Below are 19,060 nucleotides of genomic sequence, written 5' to 3'. Positions count from 1 at the left end.
CAGGCAATAAGTCCAGCAGCTATCTCAATCAATCGTCAGTTATGGAAAGATCGGGTTCCAAAGGCCGGATCCCTTGTGAATCAAGTCACGAAAAGTTCAAGAATCGGCAACAGGCCATGAGCCTATTTCTTCAACGCCGACACTTCTATTCTATTCTATTCTATTCTAATAGGGCAGTTTTACTGTAAATAATACAGTCACTTTACTATAGTTAAAAAGTGAAAGTTTTTTGCTAAATTTAACCCGAAATAAAATTGCGAAAATCATCGACTATTGTGCTCTCCAAGAACGAATTCATTGCGCATTGTGTGTTTTCCCGTTATGTATACCAAGCCTTAAACGAAGTTCTATACCAATCCTTATTCAAAACTATTAGTAATTTGTTTTCTTCATTTTTCAGCTTTACAGCAGAAAGATTCCTCTTTCGAGAATATCTGCCAGCGAGCGAATGAGTCTTCTGCAGTCGACAATCGACATGTTCGATCCGTGACGTCCACTCGTCCTAGTGACACCGAGGTAATCACACCAACTTCAACAACCATTTCTACGGCCATTACTTCAGAAAAAATCCATGCCAACGAAAGAAATTAATTTTGGATCAAAAAATTCTTTTGGAGCCGTTCATGAAAATTTGGGACGCTTATCGCTAACTTCTTCCACCGTTACCGTAGATCACATTTATCAAAGGGTATTGGGAATGCGTGTTTCACCTATCGCAAAGAGGATTCAAGCCTCTTCCTTAATCGAAAAAATACGTATAACTCGACCGCACCGCAGTTGATAAGCAATTGACCTGCCGCGGTCTTCGAAGAGTTTGCCTGCTAAACTGAAGACAAAGGCTGCTCTATGTTTACTTCACTCTGCTTAATATTTAGACTATCTTGTGGGGGTCATCTTCCTCTTTCGGATGACAGTCTCCGCAAGCGATAAACGTGGAACCAATGGATTTCCCTATTCAGTAAAAAAGAAGAAATTATATGGCGGCAGTAAGATTTTTTGTGAACTAATGACCGTACAAAACGAATTGATTAGCTAGTTGCTACACAATGGACGCAGCAGTTCAAAACCAGGTGAACTAATCTAAATAAAGTCTGTATGATGTTAAACTTTTGTCATGCACGAAAACTTGTCATGCACGAAAACTTGTCATGCAAGATATTATTTCATTTAACATCTCTCATTTACAATCACATAAAATCTTCCAATTATGCTGATTTGGCAGAATTAGTTTCTGTGCCTTCGTCAAATGTCGAATGCTGAATGGTTCCGTATACTGATAATCATTTTATTTTTGGCAATGATAAGCATCCCTCATTTGTTATGGGAAGGCGGCCTCACATATTAATTAAAAGTGGTCGCACAAATAAGTGCATGATTTTGTTCGTAATTTTCAAATTTTTGCAACTTATTTAATCACCCATACTTCTCACAAGTTATGGGCGTGAAGCACACAGAAAAACGTTTGATCATGGACAGTATTTTGCAGTCATGTAGTGATGGATTAATGCACATAAAATGTAAAATTCAGAACAGAATGTGACGAACACCTGAATACAGAAAAAAACAGAAGGCTTGATCTCATCAGAAGACATCGCTCATGTTTGTCATGATCTTCTAAGATGCACAAGGGACGATTTGCCGACAATGCACAAGGGACGACATCCACATGCATGTAGGTTGCTTCGAACAAATATCATTTCTCGCCCTTCTACGCGACACTTGCAACCACAAAGAGCTCTCAACCCTTACTGTATCATGTAAGATAGTGGTTTTGTGTACCACAAAATCCTGTTGTAGCTTGCATGAACTACTGCAATATTTTGCTATTCGCGCGTCGCCTATCAGAGCCTGATAAAATAACGAAACAACAATGGCAAACGGTGAAACGTAACATCCAATTGTATGTTAAACTTAGTAAATGGGTGAGTATGTCGAAACATCCCCTGAACTTTCCTTCTTACAAAAGTACAAGAATTTTTAGCTCTCATCTGATGAACGCTTGATTTTAATGCACAAACTCTCAAGCCTGAAGCTTATAAAAATTTCAAGGAATCGAAAATTAAAAGTTTCATTACTACAATAATTGATGGTGCAATGTATGAAGTAAGTCAACATCACAAAACTCCTGTTAAACTCAAACTCGCGTAGCATCATATAATGCACGTTTTAGATCGTTATATGCTGTTAACATAATGCTGCGAGTGTAATTCTTGGAATATAAAAATCGCATCACGACACGCGTATTACATCAAATTTGGAGATAACTTCAAAATTCACGGGTTATATCATTGTATCCTTATAGTATGTTTCGGACTAAGCAGTCCCACGCCACGCTGTAGGTGAGCAGCTATTGGAGGGTTGAAGTCAGCCAGCGGGCACCTGCAAGCGCCTGTAGTTGGTCAAATCGTGTGCTAATATAGCATAAATAAACGATCATTATTTGTTAAGGAGATATATTGGATAAATCATTGATTGGCAGAAATTATTGTCTAAGAAAGCGACATGTTTAAAAACGGTATATTGATCTATCTATTGTATAATTGATACAATTTATTTTTTTTATGGAAATAGAATAGATGCCGTTTAATAGGGGAATTCCTGTTTTTGATGTCCAAATGTGTCCCGGTGCGTCGTGCACACAATTATGGAGGAACCTAAATCCGGTTGTTTGAAATCGACGCCTTAATTACGTCTGTGGAGCAGTCTGACGTTTAACTTATCCATTGCCGTTTCTGCGGCATCCGCGAACTTATCCAGCGCAGTTTCTGCGACATCCGTGAACTTATCCAGCGCAGTTTCTGCGACATGCGTGACACGTCTTTCGCCGAAGAGATAGCCACCCATAAACGTTGGCGACATTAGGCGCATCACTGTTTGTGGTTTGAAACCTTCCCTTGCTTTGGCTTCGTGAGAACTCAAAACAAACTGGGACATGAACTCTATGGACAGGTCACGGCAGTTGCTCTTAAGGGGACCGCCCTATCATACGAAAACTTCTACAGTTATTATCCGATTGTCATGAAACTTCACATACATACGTAAAATGTATGAAATTCATAGAAAACGGCTAAAAAGGGGTACTTTAGAAAATCTATCTCCTCCCACAAATATCTTCCTACAACATCGAGACACGTATCAATCGATTCGTAAAGACCATATCTATTGACTCTAACATCACTTTTTTCATTTTCCATCTAGTTTTTTTTATTGCGTTTTTTCTATTTTTCCCATTTTTTTCTCATTTTTATAATTTTATCAGCCTAAACTATAGTTTTGGAGATTTCTTCAATGTGCAAACGTATTTTTGAGCCAGTCAATTTTTCAGTAAGAAACTAAATGATCGTAGTTGCTAATAATCATGAACAGCCTGAATGATCAGAATAGACTGGTGGACACTGTTCGCAGTGCACTGAATTTCTTCTGTCTGCAGCGAACGGTTCATCTATTAGTGAAAAAAAGCCGCTGTCTGCAGTGAAGATGAGAAATTTTGCGCTAACTCGGGAAATAGGGAGAATTTAAATAGTAATGAAAATGTTTACCTCGACGTAACTAAAAAAATCTATGCACAATTAATGTGCAGCTCATACTTCACTATTCTCGCGCACCTTAGACCACGTCACTACGCTGCCAGACGCTGCCGCTGAAATTTACAATGCTCTCGCCCAGTGTGCCGAGTTTAGAGTTGGAGCGTCCGTGAACGGGCCTCTTAATGCCAGGCCTTCCTTTGTGGAGTGACCAGCGCGTCATTTATCCTCGTAGAGTTTTGTTAAGGGACCTAAAACCCGCCTCCCTTTGAGGAGCTGTCACAAAGTCATTTTTCGACGTACAGGGACGATACTTATACCGTTCGATGCGCAAGAAAACAACCTTTAAGATGAGATAAGAAACAGAAAAACTCAAAATTTTCAAATTTTAGCTAGGGCGGTCCCCTTAATCCAGTCATATGGTCTGGTCAGATGGTCCGATCCTTTCATCCAACGAATGAAACTATCCAGACTTTTCCCAAGGCTCGAGTGCGAGTCGCTGCATCGAAGCTTGCACTCACACCCTGCGATAATCCTTGCTTGCTTCAGCGCCGTAGACACGAAGGCATCCTTCGATAAACTGCGCTGAAACAATATGCCGTCATCAAACTTATCCATTGACCAGAAAGCTCTTCCTATCTTCAAGACGATGTAGTAGTGGGAAATGGCCACGGGGTCCTCGTTCCTACCCTTATGGAAGGTCTTGACCCATTTCTCCTGGTCGCTTTGGAGAGGCGCGTAGTAAACTAACACCTCATCCAGGACACCTCCGTCCGCCTGGGAGCATTGCTCCATGGCGTCGTAGAATTGGGCCGGGGTGATGGAATAGATTCTGTCTCGGTGATCAGCCATCGAGTCAAACTTGATGAGTTCACTCCAAACTCCCCCGCTTTCGCCGGAATTGCAGCCTGCGTGTCATAGAGGAGAGGAAACTTATTAACGGAATGAATGAACTTGCTTGTTCATAAAGATCAAAACTGCACCAACGAACTACCTATACAAATGGGACATAATAATAATAGGAATGGCAGCTTATGTTATCAAATAGGCAGGTTTTGACGCCTAACGAAAACAATAACTCGATTGTATTGCAAAGACAAGCATTTGATGCGCTTCCCCAACCCTGGATAAAATTAGACAGGGAAGGATTGTTGTAATGACATTTAGCCCGGCATAGTTGTGTGCTTTTTTGTGTAATTAAGTCAGCACGAATCAGACGTGCGTCAGTTAGGTTCACTCACTGCTTCTGTTGCCGCTCCCCTCGACTGTAAAGTCTGAGTCCTCGACGCTGAAGCTGAAGCCGTCGACGCCGCTGACGATCTTCAGGCCGGTTGACTCCGAGCCGCTGCCGCTCGAGGTTGACTTCCAACCGTCACGCGTGGATGTAGAGCTCATCGTGAACGTCAGTTATTCGCCGGATGAACGTTTTATCTGTCACAATTTTGTAATTTCAGTGATACAAATAACAGATAAGACAATTTGCACTAGCGATTCAAGTAGCCTCATATATACAACTAAAATAATTTATGTTTCAAATTTACATATTTGACAAACTATTAAATTCCAGTGCGACGTGAAATTTTGTATTTTGTTGGGCCTGATGACCGCTCGGACAGTCCAGAATCTCAGGATTGACTGTCGCTCGGATTAACCAGCAGGTTAAACCCAGCGTTGCTTGGGACTGATGATCCGTGAGATTAATAATGCTGTTATGTTCAATTTAATCATCATCATACGACAAACTATATTCTTCCTAACAAATTAAATAATTTCCAAACCTAAATTGAGGGAACACTCGTTTAAACCTTATTTCACTTGCCTTCATTTTGAAATTTAGAAGACATGTTCATTTACATTCTTAAGTAAATGTTAGTTTTTACGTATATCAAACAACGATTAATTCAAATTTTGAAAAATGTATGCGAAGACTTGAGCAAGGGTATCAATAGGGAAAGTGAGGATTAAAATTTAAGGAAATTGTATGGAATGCCTACAAAAATTTATGTCTTTTTTTAATTTCTGGAAGTAAATTCATGGAAAACACCTCCCCCTCTTACCTAGAGGGTACGCAGCTCAGGAATGCTTATAATGAGAAATTGAAGACCAACCTCTTTTATGAAGAGGAGAAATTGTTGAGTTCTCAAAGTTTGAATTGAAAATATTCAAAACCAGAACCAGAAAGAACTTCATCATTAATTCAACGTTTTCATAGATGCCCACGATACCCTCATCACAAAATTTTTTACATTAATTACTAAAGCTTTAACTGTATCCTCTATTATTCTTACGATGGGCGTATGCGCGAGTCTGATGTTTGTTTTGTGGAATGAATTTACTCTGGAGATATTATAATTTGATCTCACGACTTTATTCAACTATTTTAGTTTGACAATTTTCAGTAAGTTTAGATTTACTTCCATTGTAACAACTGGGCTCACCAAGTGTGGCGCAGTCATAGAGCTGAGAACCTTCCTCCAGCAACGCTGACGGTTGACTGATGATCTGCGGCTCATGGTGAGGTAACTGGTGAGTGTTATTACCCTCTATTGAGAACAGTATCATGTTTTTCATCTATGTCCTGCTTACAATTGATACCTAATAGCTTTTTGGCAATAATAGACTGGAGGTGGCTCAGATCATCAACTAATGATCTATTTGCACCAGTTAAACTCACGGCATGAACGGTACTGAATAGTTCCCAGCATAAATAATCTAGGGAAACAACAAGCAACAGAGAACAGCAACAGACAACAGCAGCAAACAACAGCAACAAACAACAGACAACAGTAACAAACAACAGCAACAGACAACAGCAACAGGCAACAGTAACAAATAACAGCAACAAACAGCAGTAAAATACAACAGCAACATACAACAGCAACAAACAACAGCAACAGACAACAGCAACAAACAATAGCAACAAGCAACAGACAACAGCAAAAAACATCAGCACCAAACAATAGCACAAAACAGCAACAAACAACAACACCAAATAACAGTAACAAACAACAGCAACAAACAACAGCAACAAACAACAACAGTAACAAACAACAACTACAAACTACAACAACAGTAACAAACAACAACTACAAACTACAACAACAACAAACAACAGCATTAACAGCAACAAACAACAGCACCAAACCAAAGCAACAAACAAAAGCAGTAAGCAACAGCAACAAACAGCAGCATAAAACAACAGCTTCAAACAACAGAAACAAACAACAGCAAGAATCAACAGCAACAAACAACAGCAACAAACAACAGTAGCAGCAAACAACAGTAACAAACAACAACAACAAACAACAACAGCAAACAACAGCACCAAACAACAGCAACAAACAACAACACCAAACAACAGTAACAAACAACAACAACAAACAACAGCAGCAAACAACAGCAGCAACAAACAACAGCACCAAACAACAGCAACAAGCAACAGCTACAAACAACAGCACAAAACAACAGCAACAAATAACAGCAACAAACAACAGCAGCAACAAACAACAGCAACAAACAACAGCAAAAAGCAACAGAAACAAGTTCACTGAGCGCTAAGCTTCAAGATATTGCGGGCAGCAATATGACTGCAAACACAATGTGTCGTTTGTTCACACTCACGAGTGTGTTCGAGTTTGGTCAATCTAGGAACAAAAACGCGATGCTGAATGCTTTTTGATGGTGAAAAACATAGGTTTTTATTTATAAGAAGTAAAAAGAAGATATATATATGCCACGCTATCAGCTGAGGTATTACGGTCGCTTATGTTATCACTCGAAACATTGAAGCGATAGGTTATGGCATAATAATGAAATATTGTATAAATGATTTAAATTGTCTCATTGTTGGTATTGATGACGTTTTTTTGTGCTGTGCACTAATGACAATTGATGACTTTTTTGGGTCAAATTTGATACATCACTAACGAGCTTCTGTTACGCTGAAACGAAAAAAATAAAAATCATATAGTCATTGAACTACTTTGGCGTAGCTGAGAACAGTACTCATATCTGTATAGCTCGAGGTTTTGTTTGACTCCTACATAGTATACATTAATTAACAATTCAAACATTAACAATTCTTTGCAAATCTTGTTTTATTTTCCCAAATTCTACACGAGATTTAGGTCTGTTTTCGCAACATCATTTCCGCCAACAACGAATTCAAATCATTCTCGCCGATGGTCATTCATGCACCCTCCTGATATTCATATTCGCCGATCCTAAGCATTCATCAATGCGCTCTTAGATTTTGCTTATATATTTGTATAGAAGTTATTCAAGTGAAGCATGCCATATTTCTGCCTTAAGGGGACCGGCTACCCTCCGGAAAAACTTCTACAGTTATTATCCGATTATCATGAAACTTCACATACATACGTAAAAGGTAAAAAAAACATTTTGCTCCTATGTATTTTTCGAAAAAATTGATAGAAAACGTGAAATTCATAGAAAATGGCTAAAAAGGGGTACTTCAGAAAATCTATCTCCTCCCACAAATATCATCCTACAACATTGAGACACGTATCATTCGATTCGTAAAGACCATATCTATCGACTCTAACATCAATTTTTTCATTTTCCACCTAGTTTTTTTTATGGCGTTTTTTACCATTTTTTACATTTTTCACCCCTCCCCCCCATTCTTCCCCATATAAAAAACGAACCAGACAAAAATTAAAAAAAGTGATGTTAGGGTCGATAGGTATGATCTTTACGAATCGAATGGTATATGTCTCATTGCTGTAGCTTGAAAACTGTAGGAGGAGATAGATTTGCCGTGACAGTAAGTTGAACTTTTCAAATTTTTCAGGACGGCGCGACAAAGTCCCGTGCGCCTCGAAATAGGCACTCAATGTAGCATGGATACCAAACTACAGGCTTCTGTAGCTTAATCCACTCAAGGATGCTAGCAGCAACTTGTTTCTTGCATCAGGATACGCACATCTTGCATCAGGATACGCACCTCTTGTGACGCTGTAGCTGAGCTGCCTAGTTCGTTCAGTGCCTGGCAGCTTCAAGAAATATGCTACAGAGATAAAATAAGCGATGCTTGGGTCTATCCTGCTGCAATACTTTGGCTGCATGGCAACAGCTCTTGAGGAAATGCCAGGCTATGATAGCGAGGTAAAGATGAGACGATACAGCGAAAATGGTTTACTCCGTATTAGGATGGATTCTGCTAACGAATGAAGACAAATATGCAATATTTAATTTATTGACTTACTTTGAATGAGTAGTAAAGATATAGATATAGATTCGACTTGATAAAATATCTACAGTGGAGATAAAATATCGTCGTGAATGAAATCATCATAAATGGAAAGTGGCATCAAACTTATAAGCGATTCTAGGAGACTCATAGGAGAAACGGTGATTTTTAACATGAAAATTTATTAAATTTGCGGTTTACGAGTTTTTCAAGTTTAGTTTCTTGCTGTCTATAACAGCTCGAATCGAAGCTTGAGGGAGGAAACAATTTACACACGCCTGGCCTCCGCATTTGTTTTAGTTTCTGAAGGAATAGCTGGTTGGATCAGCTTTGTATATATGATGAATAAAAGAATAAAACCGAATTCTAACCAAACGTAGAGGGGTAACCGAGTCGGCATTCCCCATTATAAACAACGCCTGTAATGAAAATGATGGTAGCATAGATACAGCGCCTCACCACAAGAAGACATCTGCTCGCCCATGGCCTGAATGTCTCGATGGTGTCCACAATACCAGCATCCAAAGACGCAAGTAATATAGCATTAGGAAGTTGTAGCTGTCATGGTTAGCCACGCCTAACTCTGCATAGACAATAACTGAGATCCATGAATGCCGTCTATAATTTCCACGCGGAAGGCCGTGTTAAATAAATAAATAAATTAAATAATGTCTTGTTGAACCACACACGAGCAGGGTTTCCGTTTAACTCTCTTTGTGAAGTATAGTGAATTCTAATTTAACATTCAGAATCTCAATTGAAAAATAAACACAGAAAGTTGTGTGCATGTTTTTACTTGTATGGAGCCTGGTGTTGGAAATACATCGGGGATATTCGAGCGCGTATATCTATGTCGAGCCGTAGGGAATGATGGGGTGTTGCGAGCCGTAGGGAATGACGGTGCTGTATCATAAAAAATATCTTCATGCTGTGAAGTTACATTTTATTCACTACATGCGAAACAAAAATTTCCTAAAAGTTAGATATGAATGTTAAGTAGAAAAATCTATGTTCAATGTGGGTCCTAAAGGCTCATTGCTATATTATCATTACCTCAGTTTTGAAAATATCAATATTTATCAGATTTAATTTTTGAAGTCTATCTCGAGCAACGTCGGGTTGACGTGCATGTTTACTGAATAAGTAATTTGTTTTAACAATACCATTATAACGGATTATCTGACCGGCCAGAAATTGAACATCCCATTTTTGACTTGAGTACAGGATGTTTGAAAAATACTTACAGGGTCCTCTGCATGGCAAAGAATAATGCAAATGCATGAATGGACAGGGTAAGTGCTCTTGGCGAAGAAGACTTGGGGCCATACTTTTAAAACTCGCTAAATACGTGAAAGTAAGTACGTACGCTCGATTTTCTTGCCTATGATTGGTGGATTTTGCTTGAAAGGCTGTCAATGATTGCACTGTTAGAAAAAACGGTGAAAAAACGGTCCCACCGGCGTCCTAGTGGCCGGTCGCCCCGTGAAAATAAACTGTTTCGCCGTTTTTATCATATGTTTTACGGATTTCTGGTGTTAAATTAGAATAAAAACGGTGAAACGGTGTTTCTTTTCACGTGCCGACCGGCCACTGAAACGCCGGTAATACCGTTAACGGTAATTTTTCTAACAGTGTGGCTGATGAACTTACGGTCTCTTAACTTTTTTTTTAAAGTATATAGGCCTTGGTAGTGTTGGAAATGGCCGACGCGATGGAGTCATTCATAAGCACGACCACGAGTAACGTTGGAAATATGATGTAGTTATGTACCACAGCGTAACCAATACGCAAATTTAAGTGGTCGGCAATATGTGTGACACACTATAAATTCACAAATAATTACGATAGTAACTTCATTCTGTTTGCTGAGCAATCGATGCAATATGGATTCATTACCAGGGATTGAAGTACAAGTGTTTGTATTCAGAACTCCTCGAGCGTATTGAATTGGTTATGTAAATACGCTGAACTATTTTAAAATTCTGATTCTCACAGACATTCATCGCTACATAATACAATCGTAGTAATATCTTTGTAATCTGGGATCTGATAGAATAGTCTTTGTGTAACCGTCAAATGAAAAGAATTAAGCTAACTATTCCTGCTCTCGTAAACCGCGCCATCAGTTCGCTGTCACGAGAAATTCATTGGTCGAACCAATTTAAAAATAACGTTCAAGTATTTACATCCATTTCTTTATTAGTCAAGAGAGTTATTCCCATCTGTTGAAAAAGAAAAATCACTTTGATTTCCATCATGACAGAAATGACAGTCAACAACATATACTAGATTACCGTATCGTGGTGTCATAGCTTAATTGTGTTCCATATGAATGTGTTATTACAGCCTTCATTATTTATTATGATTACCCCAACTATCCTATAACTTCTTGCTTCATTTAAACGTACTGATCTTATGAGTTTTGAAAATAATGTATTTTCAATATGCGTTGCGTCTTGGGGGTTTGTGAAGGACTGCTGTAGTTGTACGCATATTAAGTTTTACCCGACGAAGGAAAACAAACTGCAACCAACATGTTATGCTTTTTCTTAATATTCAGTACCGAGCAGCTTAAACACAATACTCTCACCTGGGCTGAATTTATCTATTATTATTAAAATGTTGCTACTGCAGCTTGCAGTATAAGTCAGCGCTAGGCTGGAGTATTGCGGTATCTGGCAAGTTGTTGGTATAACGAGGCATTTTCGGTCACTATGATAGTGCGTAATTTATTAAGACACGCGCGTAAGATTTTCTTCAATTATTAATACCACAGCATTGATAGAACTATTTTCATAGTTTTCAAAAATATTAGCAGTTTTACTGCTTCCAATTTTTAGCGGGTGTTTCCCATGACGTTTCCCCATGAACAAACTTGAAAGATTTTCCATGACATTCATTCGCTCAGTGCGAATGTTTCTTTTTTCAGAAGAAAAAAAAAACATTGTGCTTTTCAGCGGAAATAAATGTTTTTGAAAATTACTTCCACGAAAATATTTCCTTCCGTGAAAAGGGAGAAATGAAGTACACAAATCCAACAATGTTCTTTATTCACTTAAAAAAATATTTTCATGAGGAATGGTGATTAAAAATGCAATATCCGATGAGTTCGTAGGAGTACAGTTAAATTGACCTTATCAATTTTTTTGGCTGAGAACAAACTTGAATTAATAGATACCTGAAAAACTTACGAAATTGGTCTGACGTTGGAACCGAAAAGTTACATCTCAAAAATTCTATGTTAAGCACCATATTTTTCAACAAATGCAACCTAACAAAAATCTTGCTCTATCATGGGCTCAAAACAACAAACTACCAGTTCGGTTTTGCCAGCAAATTCTTTTTATTTGCCTTGTTTGAGTTTCCTTTGTCCGCCATTGTTGTTGGACGTGCCCTGCTTCTTGTCGCCGTCCCCGCCAACAGAGAAACTCGCGTCTTCGATGTCGACGACGAAACCTTGCGCGCCGCTGACGATCTTGACGTTCTTGAGCTCCGAGTCGCTGCTGCCGCTCAGGTTTGACTTCGACGTCCCGATGCGTGACCCGAACATGACGATGGCGTGGACGTTACTTCCTGTGGAGGGATGGAAGGGAGGTTTAGGAAAATAGACGAAATGAATACAAGCATAGAAAACGGACGTGAAACATTCATATAGTGCGTGAGGAAGGGAAGAACTTCTGAATACCATCTTCTATACGTGTAACATTTTACTTTATACTTTATGGGAAAATATTTAGTCTCTCCACGCATGTTACTGTCACGTGTGTCACTCCGGTGCTTGCTACTCTGAGGTCGCCTGCACTGCGAGAAAACGGCTGGCAGTGAACTTTATATCGGCAAACTTTTACTGTCATCATCGTTTTGACGATATTAAAGAAATGATGAATTTAATTATAGTGGACACAATTTTTCCACTTCGGTGAAGCGATATGTACCCTCTGTGTAAGCTGTATGCGTACCCTCTGTATAAGCTGTATACGTACCCTCTGAATAAGCTTTTTCTCTCTGTTTACCTTCCGGAAACGTACCCTCTGTGCCCTCATTTTCTAATTTTCCCTCAACTCAAGTTGGTATAAAACAAATAAATTTACAACAAAATTGAACAGGCAAAAGGGCCTCGTGGTTTGGTTTCAGACTGAAACTTGAGTCATTAAATTAGTAAATTTAGAGGTAATGATTTCGTCACCATAAATTAACATAACATTATGCCAATAAAGGTCCATTACGACTCAATGCATTAAATCATCAATAAACCACGATCATCTCGTAAACATTGATCGTCTGATAAACATACTAATCACTCATGACATCGAAATAACAATCAGACTTTGCAGTGAGGCAGACTTACCAATTCGATATGGACGCTTAACTACGTACAAACTTCACCGAAGCTCGACGCGCACTGAAGCCATGCCAGCCACGGGCTCGGTTTATAAGTCAATGTCGGGGCATAGAACGTACCGAGCAACGGGCTGGCGGTTGAGGCCCTCCTGCTTAGAAGTGAACAGATGCTTCTTTGTGGTCAGATGTAAGGAATTATGCATAATTTAAATTGAGAATGGAAAATAATGTGTCTCATAATTATATATTGATGATGTCTGAGATGAAATCGTGATTGTAAGTTGCTTGCACAAATGAACCAAAATATTTTTAGGTTGACTTCTGATATGCTGGATAAATGGACAGAAAATATCGTTAGCGATCATAGTAGAAAAAATGTTATGCATCGTGATACTCATGATACATCATGATACGCGTGTTGCATCATGATACGCGTGTTGCATCATGATACGTTTGTTGCATCATGATACGCGTGTTGCATCATGATACGTTTGTTGCATCATGATACGCGTGTTGCATCAAGATACGCGTGTTGCATCGTGATACGTTTGTTGCATCATGATACGCGTGTTGCATCATGATACGCGTGTTGCATCATGATACGCGTGTTGCATCATGATACGCGTGATGCATCATGATACTCGTGTTGCATCATGATACGCGTGTTGCATCATGATACGCGTGTTGCATCATGATACGCGTGTTGCATCATGAAACGCGTGTAGCATCAAGATACGCGTGTTGCATCATGAAGTAGAGAGCATCATGATACGCGTGTTGTATCATGAAACGAGTGTTGCATCATGATGCAGAGAGCATCATGATACGCGTGCTATCGTATGTCGTATTAAAAATAACTTATCTAAATTAAGTTATCAGGTCCCTAACATCTGACCGCACATCAGATGACAGGCAAGCCGTAATGCCTGACAGGCACTCTTGCTACCACGGTCCGTAAGACGAGCTATTAAATTCATTTTCAATAAGTTGAACTGAGTTATTCAAGTCAAAATTTGTGTTAGGAAGGAAAAAATAAAATTTCTTCACTCCCGTCCATTTAGTCATTCTAGTTCATCAATTACATATGAATTTCTTATATTGTACTTAAAGTAAAATTGTATATAAAGCCTTAATTTCAGTCGTTTTGATCAGCGAACGTTCATCTTAAACCTTGAGGTCCTCCAATGCAGTTCAGATGATCGTTTCCCTTCACTACCTCGCAGGTGCTCAGCGTTCTTTGCCACAGGTAGACCAGTCGTCCGTGACAATAAGTTGCGGGAGGCAGGATATTATAACAAAAGTGGAACTGCCCTGCATCGGGCAAGATGGTTTGCAAGGCTTATGTTTGACTCTAGCTGGCGCATGGGCAGAGGTGGTCGATAAGGTGCTCAGGAATTTGTTGGAGTCGTCTTAAAGGCCTTTTGAGTATAATTAACATTTCTCAGCTCTCCCATGGAGGCATTGCAAACCCGCGGTCCAGCAACGGAAAGTAATCCCTCCTACAGAAAATGAAGATCCAAGAATTATTTTTCAATGGTATTTTGCTGAGTAAACTCTTCCTCTCAATTACTAGTGAACTCTTATCCTTTTTTTCCACTCTAGGGGGTCTCCAACTCACGTCGCTCCTACTCTCTACTTAAAACTAACGTGACCTCTTGCAACATAACCGCATAGACTGAGGGCAAGTGGAGAGTCTAGGCAACGTGAGTAGGAATCCCCCCCAAAACCCCTAAAAATAAAGAGCACAATATTACCATTGAACAGTAGAGTTTGTTATTTTAGTAGCAGCATGTGGATGTAAGAAAAGCCAAATTATTGACTAAAGTTGAAGTGATCAGTCCCTAACATGATGCCAAGGTCGATAATTTCCCACCTCGTGAGACTTGTGACATCTGCACACTCAACAAAGAACTATATTAACGATAGGTGAGTATAGAACGATTTGCAAAACACTTCGAGACTTAGAGCGTTCGCTTGACTTTCTTAATAGAGCAAAAATGAGGACTATGAAGTTATGGTACTGTTTAGTTTTATTTATTACAAGTGAAAAAGGTAATAGCTAATTTTTTCATAATTCTTTATTTTATCAACAACGATACTATGTACTTTTTGTACTATGACACAAGTTAGTTTTTTAACTCGACCAATAGTATTTTTCATTTTATTTCATCGTATATAATCTTATTTGCTATGCCCTGATGAAAGATGATCCTCTTTAAATCATGTAATTAAGCATTATTTTTCTTACATCGCAGGAGTTGTCAGAGGAGATGATTCCCGGTACCTGACAGGTTACGACGGCCTCAACTTCACCGGCGCCCACTACCAGTTCACCGAGTACACGCCCGACCTCAGCGTCGTGCAGATGGACAATTCCATCGAAAGCCTCTGTATTACGGGACAGTGAGTGAACTTAACGAATTATGACGAATTAGTGTCAAAAAGTTAGCGATTTTTTAGAATACAAAATTGTACGAATTATTATTACGTCTCAGTGTTAATGAACATATGCAATGTTCTCTGGAATAACCAGATATAAATGATGCAAATATTGAAATTATTGACGGATGCGATCAAGTTCGGTCATTTATGTGCAGCAGTACGAAATAGGGCTATTTTTCTTTATTATTTTGTTTTCAGTAGACCAACAAACTTCTCTTGTTATCCATATTCCAATGCAAACAATGAAACTTTTTTAATAACCAATTAATCCAGCAAAATTTTGTGACTGTGAAATCCTTCATGTTGAGCTGATTGTAGGAATGAAGAAAGCATTTCATTGTAAAGTGCTTATTCTGCCTATCTGCTCACAACAATACTGAAACAGTAACTAATAATGAACCCCCCAAAACATTGTTCTTATCAATAAAATGAAATGTTCTTGTTTTCAACATTTTGTTACTAATTGAACGGAAACATAGCACGAATAAGATTCGCAGAAAACCGGTCTAGGTAGCAAAGCATATCTCACGCTCACATATCTCGTCAAGAGAAAAATAAATGCGTCCTAATTAGACAGTATATCATGGAATAATGCGAATACAAATCTTAGATGGCATGCCTACGACGCCGTGAACTATGACCCAAACATGACTCAAGCTGCATGTCTATGGCGGGGAGTGGGATTCTGTTGGAACACTAGCTGCACGAACGCGGTGAGAACAACAGAGCTAAGCTGGAAGTCCCTTTAGATGTGTTATATAATTAATGATATGCCAATCTAGAGAATAAGTGTGCATTTTTTGCAGCACGACCAGTAATACATTTATTATAGATATAATTTTGGCTTGCCACGAAATTATTCCATGTAAGCGTCCCATGTATGTTCAATTTGGTCTAATTTTTCCAACAATACGAGCAATAAGCAAGTTTTTCTTTACGCCTAAAGTTTGAGGTGAAGTTCGTTCCAGAAGACTGTGTTGCTCTCATGCAGATATCGTCGGTGAGGTACGCAGGAAGTCCGTACGGCCTCAACGACGACTACTACAACCTATACGAGGGGACGTACTTCAGGGGCAAGGAGTTCAGGGGCAATACAAACGCTGGCAATTTAGGTGAACTGGATAAGGCCGTCTCGTCGCTCGTCGTGACCGGACAGGCGGCATGGACGTTCTTCACGTGAGTCATTGCAACTTTGATTTGGAAAAGGCTTTTGCAAATGATACAAATAATTTAATTCAGTATTCAAGAAAAAATCAGATGGAAATTCGTTTTCAAAACCTTTCCGTTGAAGCAACGAAAATTGTACGACCAATTATTATGTGCTTATTTCATAGGTAACTACTGAACTTTCTTGCGCTGAAGTTCGGATATTAATATTTTAGATAATGTTTATATTCATATCGCGAGACTAATTAATATATCTTATTTGAATAGCTCTTGTGAATAAAAGGTTTAGAAAGCAAGTAAGTTATTACGTCTTCTTGTCACATACGAGGCTAACATGTATTATTATTCGGTGTAGTTTCGGAGAAGCAAATTTTAAACGTGTTACTTACTTCAGTCAAGCTTCTAATTGCAGAAATGGTACGCAAATTGTAAATTAATTTTCAAATAAAAACTTATTTCTGGGACATTATGTCCAATGCTATAGTTTGAAATCATATATTTAGTGAAGCTAGTTTTATTCCGTGAAGCCTGATGGAAACTCGATCAAATGAAATACGCAGAAAAATAGAGGAACAGGTTTAGAAAATAATGCTTCAAACTGGACTGAACTGATTTTAAAAATTTTTAAACTCGTACATAAACAAGATATGATAACGTATAGGAATAGTCAAGGGTATATAGGGTAACGTATGGAATAGTCAATGCATAAAACTTTATATTGATATATAGGGAGCAAAGCTGGAGAAAACTTGTTCGCCCATTCGCTCAATTGTTATTTTGCGTCATTGCTTCCTAGTCTTTGATAGAAAGTGATCAATATCCAAGCTCTAGCTTATGAGCTCAATGTGAGAGGTTCATCCTGGCCTGCCCAGTGATGCTTCACTAATGAAATGCTTTACCAACAGCGGCGTCGACTTTACGGGGTCCAGCTTGTGCGTGTACGCGGATAAGCATTTCACGGACGGTGTCATATCTTTTGATACCACATACTTCTTAAATGTAAGATATCATACATAGCGTTCACGCTTCTTAACTGCAAGGATCATACATAGCGTTCATACTTCCTAACTGTAAGATATCATGCATAGCGTTCACAATGATGAATGCTTGATGACTTGCAAAGCCTCGCTCTGTGCATAATATGAACTATTTTACATAACTTTTAACTGTCAGCAAGTGTCTTCCCTGAGCAAGTTTAGAAAATCGTCTTTTGTTACCTTAATTGCTTTTCATTGCAATATGTTCGCCTCGAGCACATTAGATGGTCTGCTATATGATCGTCACTGCATTTTCCGTGCTCTGCAGGCATTCAGTAGATTATTTGGGTTAAAATATCAGAAGTGCCCATTTCTGGATTAATATATCCTCAGAATTTGTAGCCCGACAATTTTCATATCCTGTTTCCGTCCCTTTAATCGATTTGAATGTTGTACAGGCATTTGATATAAAAATGCATGTAAATGTAGTACATGCATTTATACAGTTGTAGCGTTTATAATAATTATATATTTCAACGAATTCTCTGGTCATCGGTCGCATGTGTGTAAACAAGTAAATTCTGCCATCTAATATTAATTTATAATAATTATGCATATATCGCACAGAACAACCCATACAAGTAATATACAACGCCCCTACAGATGGACGAGCTCGGCCTGCCCGACAACTCCATCAGGTCCGTGGCGCGAGGCTGCCTCAGCGAGCGCGTGCTGGGCCATCCCGGCGGTGAACCTGCGCCATCCCGGCGGTGAACCTGGGCCATCCCGGCGGTGAACCTGAGCCATCCCGGCGGTGAACCTGGGCCATCCCGGCGGTGAACGCGGCGGTCAAGATGCCAGCAACTGAACAGTCATGCGTGATGTTCACTGCACGCATGTAGGCTGTATACGTGTGCTGAACAGTCATGCGTGATGTTCACTGTCAATTACATAAGAATTTATCACATTATACTCAAAATAAAATTGTTAATAAAGTCTGTCATTCTAGAGCATCAATTACATAAGAATTTATCACATTGTACTCAAAATAAAATTGTTAATCACAGTCGTTTTGACCAGTGAACGTTCATCTTAAACCTTGAGGTCCTCCAATGCAGTTCTGATGATCGCTTCCATGTAGGTGCGCCGCGTTCTTTGCCTCCGGCAGGCCAGTCGTCCGTGACAATGGGTTAGGAGGCAGGATATTGTAACTAATAGGATATAATAGGATAATGTAACTAGGATATTGTAACGCCTTCCCGGCGGTGAACCTGCGCCATCCCGGCGGTGAACCTGGGCCATCCCGGCGGTGAACCTGCGCCAACCCGGCGGTGAACCTGGGCCATCCCGGCGGTGAACCTGGGCCATCCCGGCGGTGAACCTGGGCCATCCCGGCG

At 39.3% G+C, this 19,060-nt stretch overlaps 2 protein-coding genes and 1 long non-coding RNA gene across 4 annotated transcripts; 1 reads left to right on the top strand and 2 right to left on the bottom strand.

Moving 5' to 3' along the window:
- Positions 1 to 2,438: 2,438 nt before the first annotated feature.
- On the bottom strand, positions 2,439 to 6,013 carry LOC108665752. Its single transcript, XM_018152544.2, has 4 exons — positions 5,963 to 6,013; positions 4,766 to 4,955; positions 3,930 to 4,432; positions 2,439 to 2,964 (listed from the first exon to the last, which is right to left on the bottom strand). The coding sequence occupies exons 2-4, from the start codon at positions 4,917 to 4,919 to the stop codon at positions 2,683 to 2,685; spliced, it is 939 nt and encodes a 312-aa protein (XP_018008033.1). The 5' UTR covers positions 4,920 to 4,955; positions 5,963 to 6,013; the 3' UTR covers positions 2,439 to 2,682.
- Positions 6,014 to 11,824: 5,811 nt separating this feature from the next.
- On the bottom strand, positions 11,825 to 13,159 carry LOC108665751. The gene is made up of 2 exons (XR_001930461.2): positions 13,085 to 13,159; positions 11,825 to 12,309 (listed from the first exon to the last, which is right to left on the bottom strand). It is a non-coding gene; the product is annotated as an uncharacterized LOC108665751 (long non-coding RNA).
- Positions 13,160 to 15,037: 1,878 nt separating this feature from the next.
- LOC108665753 lies at positions 15,038 to 18,600 on the top strand. Of its 2 annotated transcripts, none has more exons than XM_018152547.2 (6): positions 15,038 to 15,129; positions 15,333 to 15,480; positions 16,130 to 16,229; positions 16,508 to 16,695; positions 17,592 to 17,685; positions 18,327 to 18,600. In XM_018152547.2, exons 1-6 carry the CDS (start codon positions 15,075 to 15,077, stop codon positions 18,435 to 18,437), a joined length of 696 nt encoding a protein of 231 aa, XP_018008036.1. In that variant the 5' UTR covers positions 15,038 to 15,074; the 3' UTR covers positions 18,438 to 18,600. The 2 variants fall into 2 exon arrangements, with proteins under 2 accessions (XP_018008036.1, XP_018008035.1); XM_018152546.2 differs by having other exon boundaries at positions 16,130 to 16,232; positions 16,511 to 16,695.
- Positions 18,601 to 19,060: the final 460 nt, after the last annotated feature.

The sequence above is a fragment of the Hyalella azteca genome, unplaced genomic scaffold, assembly GCF_000764305.2.
Source record: "Hyalella azteca isolate HAZT.00-mixed unplaced genomic scaffold, Hazt_2.0.2 contig6088, whole genome shotgun sequence".
Classification (NCBI taxonomy): Eukaryota; Metazoa; Arthropoda; class Malacostraca; order Amphipoda; family Hyalellidae; genus Hyalella; species Hyalella azteca.
Note: the sequence above shows the minus strand (reverse complement) of the source record. Positions and strands in the feature narration are given on the sequence as shown.

Coding starts and splice junctions, on each gene's coding strand:
- LOC108665752 (XM_018152544.2), bottom strand. CDS start 4,919: ATGAGCTCTACATCCACGCGTGACGGTTGGAAGTCAACCTCGAGCGGC. Junction 4,433..4,765: donor GGGGAGCGGCAACAGAAGCA/GTGAGTGAACCT, acceptor TATGACACGCAG/GCTGCAATTCCGGCGAAAGC. Junction 2,965..3,929: donor GACCATATGACTGGATTAAG/GGGACCGCCCTA, acceptor GGTCCCCTTAAG/AGCAACTGCCGTGACCTGTC.
- LOC108665753 (XM_018152547.2), top strand. CDS start 15,075: ATGAGGACTATGAAGTTATGGTACTGTTTAGTTTTATTTATTACAAGT. Junction 15,130..15,332: donor ATTTATTACAAGTGAAAAAG/GTAATAGCTAAT, acceptor CTTACATCGCAG/GAGTTGTCAGAGGAGATGAT. Junction 17,686..18,326: donor ATACCACATACTTCTTAAAT/GTAAGATATCAT, acceptor ACGCCCCTACAG/ATGGACGAGCTCGGCCTGCC.